We start from the raw sequence: 17983 nt of genomic DNA on the forward strand, positions 1-17983 counted from the left end.
ATGATTTTATTATTATTCATCGATTTAAAAATTGATACTCTTTTAAATTTTTTAAATGATCTAAAAGGATCTAAAAGGAGAGATTCCACTAAAAGACGATAGTGCGTCTGATGCGATTTTAACTCGTAACCGCGCCTCTAAACTTCTCTGTATCTATGACCGGGTGCATGGCGATCCTCTAACCTAAATATGTATACCTGGTGCATCCGAGATCATTCACGATAATTGTTTATTTTCGCGATAACGCTACTTATTCTTGCATCCGCTTGTAACGTAAGTCGTACAGAGTAAGTGCGCCGTCGTCGTTTTGTGCGAGTGTCATGAATCGACAAGCCTGAACCGTCATCGCGGATATCCCCGATCGCGACAATTACATAAATAACCATTTTACAGATTAATGACAATGCTGCAGTTCAGCGCGATGCTGTATACTGCGACTGCTAGGATCGCACCTCGCTCATCCTGGCGTTTCACCGCTCTTGTGGCCTGCAACTCCAGTACGGCGATCACCGGCGAACAACCTGCTGCACCTGTGAATGTAAAGTACAATTAACAGCGACCTAATAATTTCTTTTCTTTGATGAGCTCAACCTGATAACAACCTTCACGTTTCACTCACAATTTTTTGACAAGAAAGACTGTATGTGGCTTTTTGTTTAGGAAGACAATGCTGATGTTTCAAAAATGCAAGATGTGCTGAAAGAAAAGGAGCAGCAACCTAAGGATATGAGTTCCCAGACGACATTTCATATGACAGAAGAAAGAAACAGTAGGAAGAAACGATTGAATGACAGCAATATATTTTTCAAGCAATTTCAAGCTGCCAAGTCTGTAAACGATTTGTTGGACTTGGCAGTATTACCAAACCTGTCTACAAGTAATGCTTTGAAGCTGATATCAAGCATAACTAATCAGATAAACAGTGGAAAATCACAGGCATTAGACATTGAGACTGATGAACGATTTATCCATCTGAGGAAGATAGTTCAGAGTGATAAGAGTGGTGGGAATGAAAAATTAAATTTGTCTAAATTCTCTCAATTATCCACACCTGCAATGATTTCTGTGAGTATATTTGTATAATTTTAACATGTATAAATGTCGATATATTTTTACATGAGAATCTATGCCTGCAATATTTGCAGTTATCTACGTCTGCAATAATTGCAGTATGATGTATATTGAATATATCTATATGTATTCACATATTTTTATATGATGAAGGTAATAACATCATTGAGAGAACAAAGAGACAGAAATACTCCACTATTAAAGATGTTGTCGTACAATATCGTCAAATACAATATAGCATTAGATTTGAACCAATGTGCGACTTTGTTGTACAGCATGGCTATACTTAATTTTCCAGACAAGGTATGCATATCACATTTATGTGGATATATATATGAAAATACAGGAATTTATCGGGTTTGTGAAATATGACATATGCAATAGGTCTTATTAGAAAAAATCGCATGTGACTTACTGGAGTGTATACCAAAAAACAAGAACACTGCTTTAAACAAATCCATAATAACGTCACTAGGATTTCTGCGTTACAAAAATATGGATGTACTTGATGCGTTCTGTAAAACATTATTTATGAAATCAATGGATTATAAATTTCTGGATTATTCATCAATACTACAAACGTTTGCGGTTCTACAGTACAAATCCCAGAACTTGTTTCTCGAGGTATATTGAGAGAATGTCATAATGTTTCCATTTTAAATATTTTAAGTTTCTCTTCGAGAGAGAGAGAGAGAACGTAAGAAAATTTTATTTTCTTTAATAAAAATATATAATTTTTTATTTTTGTAATTAGAAATTTACAGAACATATAACTCCATTTCAAATATCTTGGATTGAATGGCTGGATATTGCTTGGTCCTTAGCAGTTTTAGATGTAATGGAATCGCGACACGTAAAATTCCTATTGGATCCTGCATTAATGGAAAAAATAAGTGGTTTGTATCTATTTAAATAATGTATCTAAGATTTATTTTGTATCTATTTTGTATTGTATCAATAATATTAATTTCTTATGATTCTTATAGCTTGTAACCAGCTAAATATATCAAAGATATTAAAATTATTAAATATCAACGCTGTTGCACAGTTTGTACTAAAGGATTACGACGGTATATATTCGAATATATACATATTTTAGTATATTTTCAACAATTCATCAACACTTATATTGCTTTAAATTACAGGACCTTTTTTAAAGAAAGATTCAGAATTTAATAATATATCTATAGTTAGATCAAAGGAGAAACAAATGTACATAAATGCGTTGTTGGAAACATTAACAGAAGTATTACAGTCTTCGTCTTATTTTAAAACAAATTTTGATACAAATATGGGTTTTTTATTGGGTAAGTTTTTTAAACCAAAAATTAATGCCAGTATAATTTCGTAGAATTTGATTTCAAAGTTGTAGATGTGTTAAGAAAAATATTGTTATACTACATTTCATTTATTCATAAATAAACCATTAGTCTATTGATATCTAAATACACTCGGCGAAATTATATACTAATATTAATTCATTCTTTTTAACAAAGTAAAATTTGGAGTAAATAAATGTATTGCAATCTCTAAAATTTGACTATTTTTAGATGCTGAATATCGCATAAACAGTGAAAGGTTAGTGAAAGTGGAAGATTGGAATGAACAGTCGAATAACGTACGAAGGTATGGCACATGTTATTAATAAAAAGGGCAATACTTTAATATTGTTTTAATAAAAATTATTCTATAACTTAGTTAAAATTTTAAGACATTTTATTTATTTTCAAGTGACAAAAAATTTAATATTTAGATATAAATTAATAATTATGTATAACTTTCAGAATAGCAATAATGATGCATGGTTACCACGATTATTGCATAGGAGAGAATGATCTCGTAGGATCGCAGTATTTATATACGCAATTATTAAAAGCCAGAGGATACGAAATCATACAAATTTCTTACGAAAACTTCAGTGTACAAGACAATGTAAAAAAACGGATCAACTACTTGAAACAATGCATGAATAGTATAAAAGAAATGAAACCAGCAAAACAAATGAAATTGATATAGTCCAATATTGGTCTAGTTCAATAAAATCCAGATAAAAATTTAAAAGGAATGTATAAAAATAGATGCTTTCATTATTCCTTATACGTTCTATAATTGAAAATTAAATGTTATTGCTTGATTACTAAATTATCTTATTTTATTACTGCATTATCACCGCAAACCAGTGAAAAAAAGGACGAATAAAAACTATCTTTAAATATCTACAATCTTTTTATCTCTTGATAGTAATTTTATTTACATTGAGTAATATTTTATGTAACTATAGTTATGAACTAACTACTTTACTCTTTATGTCTCACTGCTGGTCCAACAAAGATCACTGTGGTGGCCGCCAAGGTTCAATCTTTGGTTTTGTGGTGCTATAAGGCATGTAAGCTTGATTTGTGCCACTCATATTTTGTTGATGATCCATCATCCATTTATACTTTGGTCGAGACGGATCTTTGTCTGGTAGCAAATCTGTCTTGTAATGCATCCAACCGAACCATTCAGGTGGGATTTGTGAACCATCATAATTCATTCCAACTTTATCTGCGTATATCACCCATCTGTTACGACCTATAAAGAATATTAAATAAACACGATATTTACTGTATTTTGCACTGTCATACTCTCAAGAATATAAGATTAAGGATGTTTTCCAGCAAGAGACAAATGACAGTGTAACACAATGAATCATTACATCCTTGTTATTTACTAATGTTAAATAAAATGATCATTATCTCTTACTAGAAAGCACCAACAGTATAACACAGTGAATTATTTCATCTTTGTTTAATATTAGCAAAAACAGGTATAATGATTTACTAAGTTACATCGGCTTTCAAAAGATAAAATGTATCTTACATTGCTTGAACAGTCAAATTAAATGTAGTCAGTGTTATCCCTTCCCTATCTTGTTGAAAAGTATCTTAATAAAAGTGATATGTACATAGACATTTATACTCATATTGATCTGACATTATTTGTACCATATTAGTGTACTTAATGACTGACCTACAAAGTGCATATTATTCTCATAGTATCGATTGCCATACTTGTCTTCTCCGACCAAGGTACCACTCTTCAACTCGTCCACCCTGAAATGAATTTATATTCACTACATTAATTGTAAGAATATTATGTTGACACATTGCATTTATACTGCAAAATATTTTTTTGCAGATAATACATTAAAATTTGAATAAGCTGCAAGAGCTCAGAGTCAAATACAGAGCGGAGTTACACAATACTAATCAAAGTGGTAGTATTTTGAACATTCGCTGTATTACTAATATAACATGTAACTGCCTAATAACCTGAAAATCGTTTTGACGGAACCGATAATACCACCATGGTCGCGTATCGTACGGAATAACGTCGCGAGTTTATCCAACCCTAATAACTTTGCCATATTTACTTCCGTGAGTAAAGCGTGAAGTTGGCTGCGTTCAGCAGAGAAAGCAGCTTTGCAACTGTTGTAAAATTCTTCAATACGATTGGTTCTTGCTTTTGGTTTCTGACAGATCTAAATGTATAAACCAATCATATTGAAGAATTTTACAACAGTTGCAAAGCTGCTTTCTCTGCTGAACGCAGCCGTTGACTAAAGTCGATTCGGTAGGGTCGCCAACATTTAAAGTCGTTCGATACATCCTAGTTCAATTTATTTTATGACATCGGGATCTAGGAATTTACAAGAAAATACTTTGGCGAGCTTGATTGTTTTGAACACACCATACGTTACTTTATAGGTTATTCTGATTGCGAATGTTTTCGTTCGAAATTGTATACTCCGAATTGTACACAATAATAAAAAAGATATTAAAATATTACTTCACGATAGACAAATTTAATACTCAATGTCGTTAGTGTTTCCGTTGGGATAATTGTGTGATCGTTTTTATTGTTGGATTCAATAAAACAAATTTTTTTTTTAGAAAAATGAATAAATTAACAATTATTGAGAAAAATGTGCGAACACAGCTGCGATATATGATTCGTATGAATACGACTAATGCAAAACAAAAACAAACTCCGACCGAGTATTGTTTGCAGCTGGTTAGGTACTTGTTTTTGTTTTGTTAAATTAAAGCTGCACAAATGTAAACAAAAATTATGCAATTTATGTTTATGTAATAAATGTAACAATATTATATTATTCTAATGTATAATATATTATTAGTATATATATTCCAGATATAGTATCGCGTTGACTTGTCATATTTAAATAAATTTAGGTTTTTCAAAATTTCTAATTCTCGAGGAATGGATTTGCTTAGTTGTATTTATATATTTTCTGGAATAAAACTAAATAAATAAAATTTCTCGCAAAATATATCAAAGTAATTGTGCAAGTTTGTGTACAACAAAACTAGCAAAAGCTTCAACAAAATCTACTCAAGTCGTATTTATCCATTGTTTTTCTAGGAAGAGCGATTATGAGAACTTTCTATGTACTCTATTACTTCCTCATAGTATTAAATCGGCGGCGTTTGCTGTACATGCGTTTAATACTGAGGTGGCACAAGTGGAGGATCAAGTGAGCAACAGTAGGATAGGTGCTATGCGATTACAGTTTTGGACAGATGCTCTGAATGGAATATATAATGGTAATCCTCCGAAGAGTCCTGTGGCGTTGGAGTTACACAGGGTACATAAATAGAACGCATTGTTCCAAGATACGTTCGCATGACTATTGTTGGAAATCAGAGATCTTTCGCACTTGCAGATCCTTCAGCAACACAAACTATCTAAACGTTATTTCAAGCGCTTAATTGACGCTCGCTTGAGCAAGCTAAGCAACTCGATATTCATGGATTTGGAATCGCTCGAAAGATATTGTGACTATACCACATCATCGATTTATTATTTACTGCTAGAGGCACAGGGTACGGCGAGCGTCAATGCCGATCACGCAGCTAGCCACTTCGGTAAGGCGCATGGTCTAGTCACCTTGATACGTTCCGTGCCGTATAACGCCCGGAAACGAGTCATGATATTGCCACAGGATGTTCTGCTAAAACACAGCATCTCCTCCGAATCCATCTTTCAAGGACAATCAAGTGCTGGATTTAAAGACGCTGTACTCGAAATTGCATCTTGCGCCAAGCAGCATCTGAAATTGGTACAATAGATAACTTAGTAACATATTCGGGATTTAATTGACACCAATTGACAATCAATCTGCGTCTACGACTTGCAGTTTTATGCGCATACGACTGCATATTTTGCATTTAGATGAAGAGGGGAAAGTTTTCAACTTGCACGACATTATTTTCTTTGTTTTAGGCAACATCACTTAGAAAGACGGCGGGGAAAAATCTTAAAGTGATATTTCTACCAACAGTTTGCGTAGAGAATTATTTAGAAGAATTAAAAAAAGTAGACTTCGACGTTTTTCATCCGACATTACAGAGAAGAAATGGCATTCTTCCGTTACAATTACTGTGGAGAAAGATGTGGTCTTAGGGTGACTTTGACCAGACTGCAATTAACTTAATTAGAGACTGATTCAACCGACAGTTTTGCTGTAAGATCTCTAGCTATATATAATTCGTTGTCCCTAATTTAATCTTGTTTTTCATTAAATAATTACAAAAAGTTTATTCTATCCATATTAAGATCAATTATTATAAATAAATTAACTTGTGTTTAGGGTAACTTTGATCAAACGTCAATTAACTTATCAAATAATGGTTGTACATACTATTTTATTTACATAGATAGAATTAAATTTTTGTTAATGCATGAAAAAACAATTAGATTGGAAATTACGAATTATATAGTTAAAAATTTTGTTTTAAGCAAGCTCCTGATTGAATTAATTGTTGATCAAGTTGATGGGAGTTTAGTTAAAGTCGCCTTTAATTATTAAAGTTTGAAATTTGTTAAAAATAACATTTAATATGTTTTAGTCATTTATTATCCTAATTCCATTTAAATTAATTTGAAAACTTTTATGCGGGGTCTACAATAGAAGTCGTAGCGGTCGTAAGGTCTTAAGTCGTAGAAAATTGACCAATCACAGTTGATTATTCTTCTCATATTCGACTGTGATTGGTCAATTTTCTACGACTTAAAACCCTACGACTGCTACGACTTTTATTGTAGACCCCGCATAGATTGCAAAGAATCAGATGATTGGGAAGGCATTTTTTAAATATTGCGCCCTGATTGGCTGATTTCTCGTTTTGTCCAAATATTTTTTGGCGACAATCAATGATCGCGTTCAGCAAACTCAACTGTTGCGGAGCGGATCAGTGAGCTCTCGCTGCTATTGGATAATCTAAAAGAATACACCAATAGCAGCGAGCGCTCACGGATCCACTCCACAACAGTTGAGTCTGCTGAACGCGACCAATGGCTGCGTTCAGCAGAACGTTTGTTTTGCAACTGTTGGAAGTTTCCTTCGCGCTAATTGGATCATACTTTTAGATCTAGAAGAATGGTCCTATCTCAGCAGACAATCATAAAACGGTTGCAAAACTGTTGAGTCTGCTGAACGCAGCCATTGTATAGGCCGCGGCCTAAATGCACGGTGTAAACGTAGCCATTGAGTGCGCCGTAAGAACTACACAACAGAATGGCATTGCAATTCTCCTATTTGTCTTTAAACATTCAGATTCGGATTTTTCATATTTTTTCAGAAATCGGACTACGGTTTCTTTCCTCCTACCGTTTTTAACTACCGTTTCTAACTACGACGCACTCATTATGCGCAGAACTACTAAATTCGCGAGCGCTGCGAGTGTCGAGAATCGAAACTTAAACTCGAAACCTAAAATCGGTCCACTTTTATTTTACGGAGTAGAGTCTCCTTAATATCTTCCTTTATGAATGGGACCATGGGACATAGAATCAAGCGATTTTTTATTATATTGAATTTGTGACAACCAAGGCCATCCGAAGTCCAAACGAAACAGGAAGATTGCGTTTCATTTATGTTCAAATTTTGAATTTGTTGGCATTCGTAAAACTTGTTTCACGTTTCGACGGTCATAGTTCATAACAGTTCATAATCGGGAAGAAATCTCACGAACCAATCGCAGGTATTTAGTCGTCCTTATCTGTTTTGATATTTCTTTATTGGTTTGTTAAGTTTATCATTTTTTATATCTTTTTGTTTATATCTGTTTATATCTTTCAAGCTTATCTGCCGTTTGTTTCCGAGTTTTATACAAAATACTTTCGTAAATTACTTATATCTTATCGAACAGTACTTGTAGTTGAATGATTTTATTACGTTTATTACATTAAGGTTATAATGCTAAAACAGTGCAGTAAATTAGTAATGAATTTTTTGAGTATAGTTTCTTATTGCATAGATTAAACACTTTGCGTAATTATATAAATGAGCTTTGTCTGATGTATTAGAAAAGAAAATAAAAGTTTTTGCTTTTGTAGGTTAAAATGTCTACTACATCACAGAAGCACAGGAACTTCGTGGCTGAGCCGATGGGAGACAAACCTGTGACCGAACTAGCTGGTGTCGGAGAGGTGTTAGGAAAAAGATTAGAGGCTGCAGGCTTTGATAAGGTAAATATTTCTTTATATGTATAATTTCCCTGGTGAAAATTTTTCTCATAATTTTTATACGAATTGGAACATTTTTCAGAAATACTCAGAAATATTCGGAAAGTTTACATCTTCTCTCAGAATTTTTCATATGAATGAATTCGGAAATATTCTGAAATTTCTCATCCCATAATTTTTAAAAAATATTTTTTAATTTTTTAGATTTTTTGACATTCATCGGAAATTATTCTTATAAAAAAATCTTAGAAATCTTACGATATTCTGCAAGTAACATATATGAAAAATTTTGAGAAAAGATGTAGAATTTCTGAGAAGTGTTCCAATTTGTAAAAAATGTGAGAAGGTTATATAAAATTATATAGAAATTCTGAAAAATTATATGAAAAATTCTGAGAAAAATTTTTACCAGGGTTTAGTTGAATAATATCTGAATCATTCTTAGCATAAACAAATTCTAATTTAATCATATCTTATCAAGTAGGGGAGGGTTTTGTTATATTATAAATTATATGATTTTTATTTTTGCTGTAAATGTTTCTGCTGGTTGGACTAATTAATCTAATAAAAATTTAGTTAAAGTTTGTAGTGATTTATATTATAATTAAAAATTATATAGGCATATGTGGTCCTGGGACAGTACTTAGTGTTAAAGAAGAATAAAGAACTGTTTCAAGAATGGATGAAGGATGCTTGTTCAGCGAATGCAAAACAGTCAACAGATTGTTATCAGTGTCTTACTGATTGGTGCGAAGAATTTTTGTAAAGTGATTGTGATAGATTTGACTTAAATATTCTTTAAAGAAAAACAACTATAAGCTTAATTATAAAGTTATATGACATTACACAAAATGTAAAATATATTTTAACATTTATATATTTGTAACATATCTTGCTTATAAACTTTAAACAGTAAACGTAAAACATAAAATTTATTTTTGCAAATTGAGTAGTCGTTACATCTTATAATTAAATAGTTATTATCACGTATATTGTAGTAATTATTTAGTATTTGGTCATTAAGAATGTAGAATGACTTTTTCTTGTATTCATTCCATGATCAATCGGAATTTCAGTGAGTTATATTAATAATAGTAATACAATAGATTAAAGAAATTTGAGATTTTTGTATACATCAAGATACATATTATTGAAAAAAATATTACTTCAATGAACACAAAAGTTATAAAAAAGTATGTAGTCTTAGGTGTAAGTACATTGAAACACTTATACAAAACGTGAATGTAATATTTAAATAGAACAAAAAATAAAAACAAGATTTATTCTCTAATAATTTCTGGTTAAAGTATTGATTTCTGATTATTTAAACAAAATATTCAAAATAAAATTTATGTAGAAAAGAAGATAATAGTCTCACATATAAATTTGGATTATCACATTATTTCATTTTAAATTATTTTTTAAGCCAACATTTTCTTTTTTTTCTTTTACTCTTTTATCTGCTCTATTTTTGACTTTTATTTTTCTCGAAAATAGAAGATTGTAAAAGCAATGTGTTCATTGAGAATCATGAATTTTGATTATTAGGATTTCGATCAAGTGACTTTTCATCGATATATTTTTCTTAATACCTCTGGCGCTTTTTTAAACATCAAAACACGTCAAATCAATATATTTTTATACTACGTGGCATAAAATTCGTTCTTGTGAAAATCTATAGTATATGCAATGTACATTATAGAGCTCCGAACCGCGTGCTATTATAAGATTCCACAGTGTATTTTTATGTAATTTGTAATATAACTGTCTGTGTCTACAAATCCTTAATTCACACATTTTGAAATGGCCCGTCTACAATACACGTAGTAAGCTTGGTTTAAGAAATAAGAGTAAGAAATTGACCAATCAGAGTCGAGTATTCTTTTCACAATCGACTGTGATTGGTCAATTTCTTACTCTTACTTAAACCAAGTTTACTTCGCATATTGGCTGCGTTCAGCAAAGAAAATTAATCAGTTAGCGCTTAGTAATTCTTTAATATGATTGGTTCTTGCCTTTAGTTCTTCGCAAAATCTAAGTAGGAACCAATCGTATTAAAGAATCACTAAGCGCTAACTGATTAGTTTTCTCTGCTGAACGCAGCCAATGTAGACGACGCCTAAGGGTGAAATCACACGGCGCGGAAAAAGACTGCAGAATAGAGAATGCGTCATTGAAACAACCAATCAGCGTTTTTTATTCCGCAATCTTTTTCCGCACCATGTGATTTCACTCTAACGGTGCATTCTCCAAAATGCATAAAAAAAATTTTCTGCAACCAATCATCTATTCCTACTCTTTTGGAAATATCAACGGTATCGCGAGATAGGTACTGATTCCAATCTATGTTATAATCGTCGTGGAGTAGTCTGTGGTTGTATTTTCTTGTGTGAGGTTAAGTTCAAAGTGTTATGTGCCGATGTATGTGTAATGAGGTTGTTTACAGGCGTTACAGGTGATTCTGGTCATCGTATTCACAGCTGTACGTTCGAGAAAAACGTATATGACATTAGTCGCAAGATTGTGTAGATCTTGATTTTACGATTGAGTTTCGAAAATGAGGATCGCTGTGGAAGGTTGCGCTCATGGCGAATTGGACATTATTTACGAGACTATACAGGAAATTGAAAAAATCGATGGAAGGAAGATAGATCTGCTTATTTGCTGCGGTGATTTTCAAGCTACCAGAAATTTAAGTGATCTAAAATGTATGGCAGTATCGGAGAAGTACAAGGATATGTGTACATTTTATAAGTGAGTATTGTTTAAGCTAAACGTAGTTCTTATGCTGTTCATAGCATTACTTAAAAAGCAAATAGTTGGCAGTAATCTGCCAGTAGAGCAACATATTGCAGTAGAGTGACATCAATTGTATCTGCATTAAGTTAAAATTATATTACATTTGTTCTATGACATTTTCATATATGTTAATTGACTATAGGACAGACAGGTTTTCGAATCTCTATCTTATAGATATAGCCAAACAAGCTCAATAGATAATAGACTTGAAAAATTTGTCACACTATTTGCTTTTTAAGCAATAATAATAATAATAATAATAATAATACCTCAAATTTGTCATTTATAATTTTGTCAGCAGAATGCCAAAGTAAGCAGATTATATATATCAGTAGAAAATAGAATTAATTTTATATTAAGCAGAACATACCAAACGCTTAAAATGTTTAAATGATAACAAAATGACAGATTATGTTTAGTTTCTTTAGTTATTCTACTATTATAATCTATTATTCTATTATAAGCTATTATTGCTATTGTAATCTATCTTTTTTGCTGGCACTTTGCTAATAAAGTTTGTAGCAGATACTTTGCAAAATTTATTTTTAACAGATTTTTTTACTTGGTTATATTCAAATTTTTTACTTGGTATATTCAGATAAGCTATTTGTATGTTTAATGATATTTAACAAAAAAACTATATTTTTAATGTTGATATTATATTGTAGATATTATTCTGGTGAAAAGGAAGCTCCTATATTAACCATCTTTATCGGAGGCAATCATGAAGCATCAAATTATCTACAGGAATTGCCATATGGAGGATGGGTTGCACCTAATATTTATTATCTTGGATACGCAGGTGTGATACAAGTAGGTGGGATTAGAATTGCAGGACTTTCGGGTATATACAAGAGTCGACATTGGATGCAGGGACGTTATGAGAAGCCTCCCTATACTGATAGTACCATAAGAAGTGTCTATCATATCAGGAATTTAGAAGTGTTTAGATTAAAACAGGTATTAGCTATCATACATGTTCATTAATGAAATTATATATTTCTATACTTCTCCAGCTACTCATACAATTTTAGATAAAATCGTGAATGTTCTTAAATAGTTGGAAAAATACATATAGATTTTTTGTTTTTAGCTATCTGGCAAAATTGATATTTTTTTATCACATGATTGGCCGGCAGGAGTAACAAAATATGGAGATGAAGATATATTGCTGAAACGCAAACCATTTTTTAAGTAAGTTCTTAATGACAAGACTAAATGTTAATGCAAAATTCTATTGAAATTTGATAGATAGATTTCAACAGTTAAAATTCAATATTACAATTTGCCATTTTAGGGATGACATAGAAAGCAATACGCTTGGCAGTCCTCCGTGTATGGAACTGCTAGAACGTCTTTATCCATCCTACTGGTTTTCCGCGCATTTGCATTGCAAATTCGCAGCACTTGTTCCCGAGAAGAGAGGAGCACGAGTGACAAAGTTTTTAGCGCTGGACAAATGTCTGCCGAAACGGAAATTCCTACAAGTGTTGGAGGTGCGCTCGCAGGAAGACAGTCCAATACAATTGAACTACGATCTAGAATGGTTAACGATACTTTATCTGACAAATCATCTGCTGAGCGTTAAGAGCAGTATCCATTATATGCCCGGTCAGTACGGCAGCGGCAGATGGACGTACACACCCACGGCAAAGGAGAAGCAGACCGTATATGAGAAATTTGGCTCCAATTTGCGAATCCCTCTCAACTTCACTCGAACCGTTAAACCATACGATCCGTGCGACATGAATACTCAGATCGAATGGCCACGATTGCTGATAAATGATCAGACTACCCGATTCTGCGAGATGCTGGGAATCGATGATCCTTCTGCTCTATTACAGATTATCACAAACACTACGATGGATAACAATAGATCGAGCGAATTGTCGATGGAGGCATCCAGCGAATACACGCCAGAATCCATGGATATTTCATTCGACGAGGAAAGCGTGTTCAGTTCCACCTTCGAGGAGAATTCAACAAACAAGTATTTCGTCGATAACTCACCGACGAACTTTTCCTCTAAGAGCGATGGCGATGATTCGGATAACGGAGATACGAGTAAAAGTACCTTGGATGGAACAATAAATAGCTCAAACACAGAAACCACCACAGAAATTGTAGATTCCGCTTCGATGGACGACAGTAAGTAACGTTATTACAAAATAACTTGTAACTTTGTTAATAAAATGATGTGTAGAATATAGAGAATTCTTAACGAGAAGTTTTGAATTGATTAGATTGTTACCATGTATTGCAGGTAACGAACAAACTGGTTGTGTCCAAACCGAGCCGAACTGCAAAAAGTTCAAACGCCGGAATTATTCTGTATACTCTAGCACGTTTTAACTGTGATAGTGTCTCCCTTATTAGGTATTTGCGTCTGTACTCACTTGTTTCCATGTGGAATTTTTCTGTATTATATCTAATTTGTAAATAGCACGAATTTTTTATAATCGATTACATATATCTTGAAAGCTTCCAAAATAATTTGTTAATTGATCATCCTTGTTGATGTTTATTGATCACAAATACAGAGTACCTTTCCTTTCCTACAAATGTTGCATTTATTAGTCATCATGCTTCGAAACTTTTGTTAATAATTCCGCGCTAGATATTTGGCAATTACGTAATTGGTTTCTCGACTATTTTTTTTTTGTAATTTTAAGCTACATGTTTCAATGTACAAATGTTCGTCTTTATTTAGTTCTTTTACTGTATTCTTCATTTATTAATTATAGAATATGTTCAATGAAATATTATATTGTGCAAATAAAACACAATATAAAATTTTATATAAGTAAAATACGCAACATAAAATAAAATCATATATCTTGTAAATGAAATGAACACCACAAAAAAGACTAGACCTATTATTTTTAGCTGAATTTTTGATGATTCATTTTTCCTGTTTTTTTCTTGTTAGAGAAAAAAAAGAGAAAAGATGTATCAAGTTCAAACCAGCTAAAAGAATAGACCTATATGGAAGCAGAGCGAAATCTGAAAAAAATCTAAAAAAAGAATCTAAGAAAAAATCTAAAAAACTTGCGCTTATTATCCGTATTGCCTCTCATTAGCCCTGTTGTTTGATTATTTTTTATATTTTAAATAAATAATTCAAAAATATAAGAACTCGCAATTTGCGAGCAAGTTACCCTCCTGAATATAAATTTACAGTTTATCTTTATACATATACCTTATAAAAACTTAAATTAGTGTTACACACCAACTTGCTATAGATCTCTTCTTTCTTCTGCCCAAATTGAACTCATCTTTCGTTGCTCCTGGCCAATATTCTGGCTTCATATGCCAGAAATCGATGTCACAAGGACAAATACTCCTTTTTACTACTGATTAACATCGCCGACAATAAGCGTAAGATTTTACAATTTCGTATAATAATACATACGCGAAACACTATCGCGTCGCGAAGAGGACATCATATTAATGAAATTGACTAAATATTAATATGAACAATTAATAATAATAATAATAATTTCATTAATATAGGAATAAATTTCGCGTTTATTCGAAATTAAAAGTATAAATATTCGACTAAAAAAACAAATTTAAATTAAAAAAATCTTGTATTACTGCTAATACAAGATTTCGATTTTAATTTCGAATAAACGCGAATAGAAAATAAACGCGAAATTTATTCCTATATTAATGGAATTATTATTATTATTATTATTAATTGTTCATATTAATATTTAGTCAATTTTGTTAATATGATTATTTATGATTATTATTAATATATCGTTAACATATCGTTAATATGATTATTTTCAGATTTCTTTCTGATGGAAGTAAATTCGAAAATAGTCGATCTTCAGACGAGACGAGGAATCGAATTCTCGACTTCATTTGATTAATCGATCGAACGTCATCTCATGGTCGCAACGTCATCCCGCACTGCATCTCCGCTCTCTGTTGACTTGTTTACTCCTGTTTGATTGTCAGTAACTGTCAATAAAGAAATGGCACTTGTGCATCCGCGGATGACGGATTCCGGGATCACCGGGGGATAGTCGTGTCGCATGGACGAATTGACAGTAAACGACGCGTAAATATGGTGGAAATTAGCTTATGCTCCGAACAACGTGCCAACTCAGCTCTGTCATCTCACTCTTTTGATTGTCGAGTATTCTGAGCGAAAAATGGACAAGTTAACTATCATCTCGGTGTTACTCTTCTTTCTCGCGGATATCTCCGCCATAATCAGCATCTCCATGCCGGACTGGATCATTACTGACGTCGGCGGTAATTGCAGAAAAGCAATCTTTTTTTCTCATTGCCTTCACTCGCCGTGGCCTTGCACGTCATTTATTTACGCCGATCAGATGAAGATTAAAGTTACTCTGAATCAATTCGAAGTAGCGAATTGCGAAAAAACTACACGACAATTTTAATTCTGTGTTTTTCTTTTCCCTCCTCTCTAATAGGCGATACAAGATTAGGTCTCATGTGGTCGTGTATGACTTTATACAACAGACCGCAGGTCTGTTTTAAATCGCAATTGGAATCGGAATGGATGATGGCACTGGTCTGCATATTTATTGGTTGCATTCTGATCACAGCAACCGTAATATTATTGATACTTTCGCATTGGGACCGTACTGTCATTCCCTTTGCACGTTGGGTAGGATTCGGTGCCAGTACGTATCAGAAAAATATGATATTCAGCATAATAAAATGTACAAGTAATACATATACGGAGTAATTATAGTATTTATACAAAGTCATGAAATAATTAAATTATCAAAGCATCACTCTATAATATAGTCAATGTTATATTTGAGAAACTCGGATGACAAATTATTAGTGCAAAATTTACGCATGGTTACGATATATTGTGTTGTGTACTAAATGACATTAAATTGCAGTGATACTGTTTTGTAATGCAGCAGTTATATTTCCAATGGGATTTCACATTAATGAAATTGGTGGGCAACCATATCAGTTGCCTAATTCGCATCAAGTTGGGATTGCTTACATCTTGTTCGTTCTTGCTCTATGGATCACAGTAATCTCTGAACTTTTTGCAGGCAAAGTTTGTCTACCACATTTTTAGCATTGTTCCATAGTAGAAATATTTGTTAATTATCTTCTACTGACATTTACACTAATATTATTCAGTATCGTTTATATTAATGATACATAGAATCTTTTTCATCTTACAATAACAATTTTATAAAGCTTTAATGGAGGTTGTATTACATTCTACTATATATTAAGTAGATTAAAATATTGTAAGGATTAATTATAGCAATTAGTTTTTAATATTTAATAAGTCTTTTGTATAATAAGATAGCTGTACAGACAAAAGAATTATTATATTTAAATTATTATAATATATATTAATATCCTTGAGGATATGTGAATAGTTTAGAAGCAATGCGTTGAAATTTGACATTTTCGAATCTTTTCTAGCGATGTATAACAATAACATGTTAGTAAAATCATAATAGTTTTCAAACAAATACTCGAGGGAAAACTGGAATAAAACTCAACACATATTTGAAATATATATATATGTATATTGTATATATGTATATATATTTCTTGATCATAATTAAATTTTAACATATGTACAGTTTTACTTTTTGTTATAAACTTCAAATATTTATTTACAAAACCGGAAATAAATGAGTTAAGTTTAATGCGTAAGTTATAATTAGATTCAAAACTTAGAATATATATCTTACTTCTTATCTATATTATACAAACATACACGCTAGATATAATGAATGTGTATATATATATAATATGTGTATGTGTATATATATAAAACTAAAACTTGTATAATTCTAATTTTTCGAAGTTATTTAATAATAAAACTTATGTCGCAAATAAGTGGCATTTTATTTGCGTACAGGGCATGTTATACAGTTAATCAGAGACTATGAGATAACAAAATACGATACAATTTAAACGCAATTAATAAACAAATCTGATTGAACACTTGAATTTTAAGAATTATTATGAAACGGTATTGCATATCCAGGAAAGATTAAATACAAAATGCTTAATAATTGAATGTACAATCTTCCTGATAAGTTTTTTACAATTCTTGATCTTGCCAGTCTTCTCAATTATTAAAATGATTTAAACATTTTATGAAAAAGAAATCCATGTAAAAATTTTGTCAAATAGAATGCGTGTGTATGATTTGTTCTACATAATTCGGAAATAATGTATACAATAATGTATATATATATATGTGTGTGTATAATATATTTATATTAAACATGTATATATATATGCATATATATTTATATTAAATATATATACATATATATGTAAAACATATATATTTAAGAACGACTGGCAAAAGTTGGAATTGATTTCTACTGTACAGGAGGATTATATAAAAAAATAAACTACATGTAATATTTCTATTTCTATACTTTATACACACAGTGTCACAAACTTCAAAATCTTTTTCACACTTTTGTTTGTCTTCTTAAAGAAATTGGAAAACCAGTAACATTTACAGTAATCATACTCAGAAAGAAAAATTATATACACACACAAGACGCTCTAATATCTCACAAACTGCAACGTATAAAGCATTTAA

The 17983-nt window shown here is 31.7% G+C and overlaps 5 protein-coding genes across 9 annotated transcripts; 4 read left to right on the top strand and 1 right to left on the bottom strand.

The window, feature by feature from the left end:
• The first annotated feature begins 147 nt into the window (after positions 1 to 147).
• On the top strand, positions 148 to 3154 carry LOC108720677 (protein TBRG4). 2 transcript variants are annotated; one of them, XM_018444798.1, is made up of 10 exons: positions 148 to 287; positions 394 to 538; positions 661 to 1065; positions 1225 to 1374; positions 1456 to 1695; positions 1826 to 1967; positions 2058 to 2141; positions 2217 to 2378; positions 2622 to 2697; positions 2856 to 3154. In XM_018444798.1, the coding sequence occupies exons 2-10, from the start codon at positions 398 to 400 to the stop codon at positions 3085 to 3087; spliced, it is 1632 nt and encodes a 543-aa protein (XP_018300300.1). In that variant the 5' UTR covers positions 148 to 287; positions 394 to 397; the 3' UTR covers positions 3088 to 3154. The 2 variants fall into 2 exon arrangements, with proteins under 2 accessions (XP_018300300.1, XP_018300301.1); XM_018444799.1 differs by having other exon boundaries at positions 148 to 273.
• A 127-nt stretch (positions 3155 to 3281) lies between these two features.
• ND-B17.2 (NADH dehydrogenase (ubiquinone) B17.2 subunit) lies at positions 3282 to 4507 on the bottom strand. Its single transcript, XM_018444800.1, has 3 exons — positions 4386 to 4507; positions 4084 to 4166; positions 3282 to 3645 (listed from the first exon to the last, which is right to left on the bottom strand). Exons 1-3 carry the CDS (start codon positions 4478 to 4480, stop codon positions 3404 to 3406), a joined length of 420 nt encoding a protein of 139 aa, XP_018300302.1. The 5' UTR covers positions 4481 to 4507; the 3' UTR covers positions 3282 to 3403.
• A 386-nt stretch (positions 4508 to 4893) lies between these two features.
• Positions 4894 to 6626, top strand: sicily (NADH dehydrogenase (ubiquinone) complex I, assembly factor 6 homolog sicily). The gene is made up of 4 exons (XM_018444873.1): positions 4894 to 5132; positions 5497 to 5719; positions 5798 to 6193; positions 6358 to 6626. The coding sequence occupies exons 1-4, from the start codon at positions 5011 to 5013 to the stop codon at positions 6535 to 6537; spliced, it is 921 nt and encodes a 306-aa protein (XP_018300375.1). The 5' UTR covers positions 4894 to 5010; the 3' UTR covers positions 6538 to 6626.
• Positions 6627 to 7914: 1288 nt separating this feature from the next.
• On the top strand, positions 7915 to 9444 carry baf (barrier to autointegration factor). 4 transcript variants are annotated; one of them, XM_018444882.1, is made up of 3 exons: positions 7915 to 8120; positions 8473 to 8604; positions 9221 to 9444. In XM_018444882.1, exons 2-3 carry the CDS (start codon positions 8479 to 8481, stop codon positions 9365 to 9367), a joined length of 273 nt encoding a protein of 90 aa, XP_018300384.1. In that variant the 5' UTR covers positions 7915 to 8120; positions 8473 to 8478; the 3' UTR covers positions 9368 to 9444. The 4 variants fall into 4 exon arrangements, with proteins under 4 accessions (XP_018300384.1, XP_018300383.1, XP_018300386.1 ...); XM_018444881.1 differs by having other exon boundaries at positions 7915 to 8117; XM_018444884.1 differs by lacking the exon at positions 7915 to 8120 and adding an exon at positions 8138 to 8157.
• A 1562-nt stretch (positions 9445 to 11006) lies between these two features.
• On the top strand, positions 11007 to 16593 carry LOC108720656 (lariat debranching enzyme). Its single transcript, XM_018444778.1, has 8 exons — positions 11007 to 11355; positions 12069 to 12360; positions 12494 to 12594; positions 12698 to 13548; positions 13664 to 13741; positions 15475 to 15666; positions 15849 to 16061; positions 16290 to 16593. The coding sequence occupies exons 1-8, from the start codon at positions 11159 to 11161 to the stop codon at positions 16475 to 16477; spliced, it is 2112 nt and encodes a 703-aa protein (XP_018300280.1). The 5' UTR covers positions 11007 to 11158; the 3' UTR covers positions 16478 to 16593.
• Positions 16594 to 17983: the final 1390 nt, after the last annotated feature.

This window comes from Mycetomoellerius zeteki, unplaced genomic scaffold (assembly GCF_001594055.1).
Source record: "Mycetomoellerius zeteki isolate Tzet28-1 unplaced genomic scaffold, Tzet1.0 scaffold155, whole genome shotgun sequence".
Taxonomy (NCBI): Eukaryota; Metazoa; Arthropoda; class Insecta; order Hymenoptera; family Formicidae; genus Mycetomoellerius; species Mycetomoellerius zeteki.